This window comes from Rhagoletis pomonella, unplaced genomic scaffold (genome assembly GCF_013731165.1).
Source record: "Rhagoletis pomonella isolate Grant_MI unplaced genomic scaffold, Rhpom_1.0 Rhpom_scaffold_17197, whole genome shotgun sequence".
Lineage (NCBI taxonomy): Eukaryota > Metazoa > Arthropoda > Insecta > Diptera > Tephritidae > Rhagoletis > Rhagoletis pomonella.
The window spans coordinates 1-3,168 of record NW_023475720.1 but is presented as its reverse complement, the minus strand read 5'-3'; the positions used below and the strand labels follow the sequence as shown (position 1 = coordinate 3,168).

Here is a 3,168-nt window from a genome sequence, read left to right as displayed (position 1 = left end):
CTATTGGAAGACATTTCAAATTTGCACTATGTCTGGATAAAACACATGTTTTTAAAATAAAAAAGATTTTTTATATAATTATAGATTACTGAACAGTCAACTGACACGACGCCGAAATCGAGTGTATATATGCAACATATGTCTATCACATTTTCACAATGAAGATGCGTTAAAACATCATCGAGAGGAGTGTAATCAAATTATAACCGAAGTACCTTCAGAAAATTAAAAGGTATTAAAATTTAAGAATTTTTAAAATCAATTAGAGGTACAATTCGTTATATATGCAGATTTTGAATGCATTTTAGAACTTATAGATATAGATAAAAATTGTATATGTTTGGTTACGCAGCCACCTCCGACAGCGAAACAAATGCAAGCATCGCAGTCAACGTAGTCAGCTTAGTCGATGCGCTAACTCCTTTATATACATACATAAATACATATATATATATATATTGTAACTTGCTCTGCGAAGCAAGGAGAAAACAAAATTCATTTCGCTTTTATGCAGAATAGTTTCTTAACTCCTCGGCATTGGAAGCGGCGGTGTCCGTGTGCTTTGCATCGCCAGCAGGATTTCTCTCTACTGTAACCTTCGTCCAGGGGGAGTAGGCTGTGTGCCGTCTGTCTATTTTGTCTGGCTTCTTCGCTCTTCAGGAGCTCAAATTCATCGGTGAGCTCCATCAGCTCTTCAATTGTCCTGAACTCACGGCAGGTGATTCTCAACAACTGTTGTGCAACGGTTGGGCAGCGGCGGCGGCACAGCGGGTGGCTCTCGGCAACAGCGGAGCAACGGTGGGAGCGCTAGCAGTACGGCGGGTGATTCTCAACAACTGTTGAGCAACGGTTGGGCAGCGGCGGCGGCACAGCGGGTGACTCTCGGCAACAGCGGAGCAACGGTGGGAGCGCTAGCAGCACGGTGGGTGATTCTCAACAACTGTTGAGCAACGGTTGGGCAGCGGCGGCGGCACAGCGGGTGACTCTCGGCAGCAGCGGAGCAACGGCGGCGGCACAGCGGGTGACTCTCAACAACAGCGGAGCAACGGTGGGAGCGCTACGACGGATGATATGCGGCAGCGGGTGACTTCTAACAGCAACTGGCCCTCGGCAACCGGTGGAGCGAAACGACCTAGCAAGACTGACTCCAGGCACTGCCATTCCCCTAGTCGCTCTCTACAAAAGTAGGGGCTGGAACGGGTCGGCAGTGTCGGAGGCTCAACTAGCCGGCGACCAATTAGGATGCCTAAAAGGCGTGCAATCCTGGTCTGCCGGCGGGTTGAGTCGTACTTGGTTTTGGCTTGGCCAGTCGGTGACACATTGGTGCGCCCGCAGGCAAACCAGCTGATCGACCGATTGGTTACGCCGAGCTTGGCTTGGCTGGCCGGCAAAACATTAGTGCGCAAGCACACCACTAGCTCATCGACCAGTCAAGTCAGCTACTCACCTAGCAAGACTGACCTGACTGCGCCCTTGTTAAGCCTTTTATACCTGATGCGCTGCATGCTTGTTGAGAATTCGTCGTGTGCCGTCCCGATTTATGCAGTGTGGTGAGCGAAGAGGTTGGTGAGTTATTCGGACATGCTGCTGGTGTGCTGCTAGCAGTGCTTCACTTGGTGTAGTGTATATGTACAATGGTGTGTGCATGTACGTCGCTGTATGTATGTCTGTATTTACATGTCCGGTGGAGTATGTATGTACACTATTGTATGTATGTGCGGTGCAGTATGTATGTACAATATTGTATGTATGTACGAGGCTGTATGTTATTGTATCGTAGCGGATATGCTACGTTACAAATGCAAAAAAAATCTTTTCACCAATCGATATCGATAGTAATAAAAAATGTTTCTATGTACTCCTTATGGCAGTAGCACTCCCCCTTCATATACATATGTATGTATTTGGAAATTTTAGTGGACTTTAGACCGTCGATCATTTTTCCTAAATTATTATTTTTGATTATTTGCGAACAGGCTGAAAGTGGCAAAAACAGGAGAAAGAGATGTTTGTTGCTCGACCAGGCTTCTACTAGTAAGAGATCAAAAACAAGTAACGAGCCATCTTCAACCGGTTTAACAACGAGTGGCAATTCTGCAGAAGCCGTGGATATCGCCACTTTAAGCAATACAATATTTAAATACTTTAAAGTTATTAAGCATGTAGGTTATAAAAAAACTCTTAAAAACTCAACTAGTCAGTCAATATGGCTTAAGTTATTTTTGCAAACATTTTGATGGACGAAAAAAGGCACTTAGAAAGAATAAAACTGACTTTTAAGCAAGGAGTGGAACCGAAACCGTAACCGTAACCGATTAAAACCGATTCATTTTTCAAAACCGAAACCGGAACGTTATTTTGATCGGTTTCACACCTTGCTTTTCAGATGCTTTTCTAAACGGTAGTAAGAAATTTATTTTGATATTTCCTATCTTATTTGACTGAGTAGTTTCCGCAGAGAATTTTTTAATAATTGCTGTTTTAATAGTAACTGTTTATTCTAATGAATAGTTTCATGTAGTTGAACAAAACTGACTTTCACCGCAAAAGAAATGGGGTGGTAGCTGAATGCCGCATATGTAAAAAGCAGCTGCAAGGTTCGACGCAAATAACTTCGAACTTCATTCGTCACTTACGATTAAAACATGTAGAAGTTTTAAAAGAATATAAAGAAACAAAATTAGAGACACCACAAGCAAACGGCAGCAAACAAGATGTTTTCAATAAATTAACTATTTCCTATATTGCGGATCTTATGTTACCAGTATCTGCTGTGGAGAAAAAATCTTTTAAGAAGTTGATTGTGTGCAAATCCAAAATTAAAATTAATGAGTAGACCAACAGCAACATCATTAGTAAATACCACATACACATCCATGATTGACAAGTCTAAAATGGAATTGGGTGATTGTGAATTTGTTTGCACTACAGCAAATGTGTGGTCAACTAAGCACAGAAGTTTTTTTGGCTATACATGTCATTGGCTAGATGACTCTCTCCAAAGAAAATCTATTGCTTTGGCATGTAAGAGATTTTTCGGATCACACACACTCGACCGTATACACGATGCAATAATTGAAATTCATACTACTTACGGTCTCACACTAAATAAAATTGTTGTAACCGTTACTGATAATGGGTCAAATTTCGTCAAAGCATTTAAGGAAT

At 42.1% G+C, this 3,168-nt stretch overlaps 1 protein-coding gene across 1 annotated transcript; it reads left to right on the top strand.

The window, feature by feature from the left end:
- Nucleotides 1–1,521: 1,521 nt before the first annotated feature.
- On the top strand, nucleotides 1,522–2,859 carry LOC118757380. Its single transcript, XM_036492096.1, has 2 exons — nucleotides 1,522–2,162; nucleotides 2,522–2,859. The coding sequence occupies exons 1-2, from the start codon at nucleotides 1,899–1,901 to the stop codon at nucleotides 2,834–2,836; spliced, it is 579 nt and encodes a 192-aa protein (XP_036347989.1). The 5' UTR covers nucleotides 1,522–1,898; the 3' UTR covers nucleotides 2,837–2,859.
- Nucleotides 2,860–3,168: the final 309 nt, after the last annotated feature.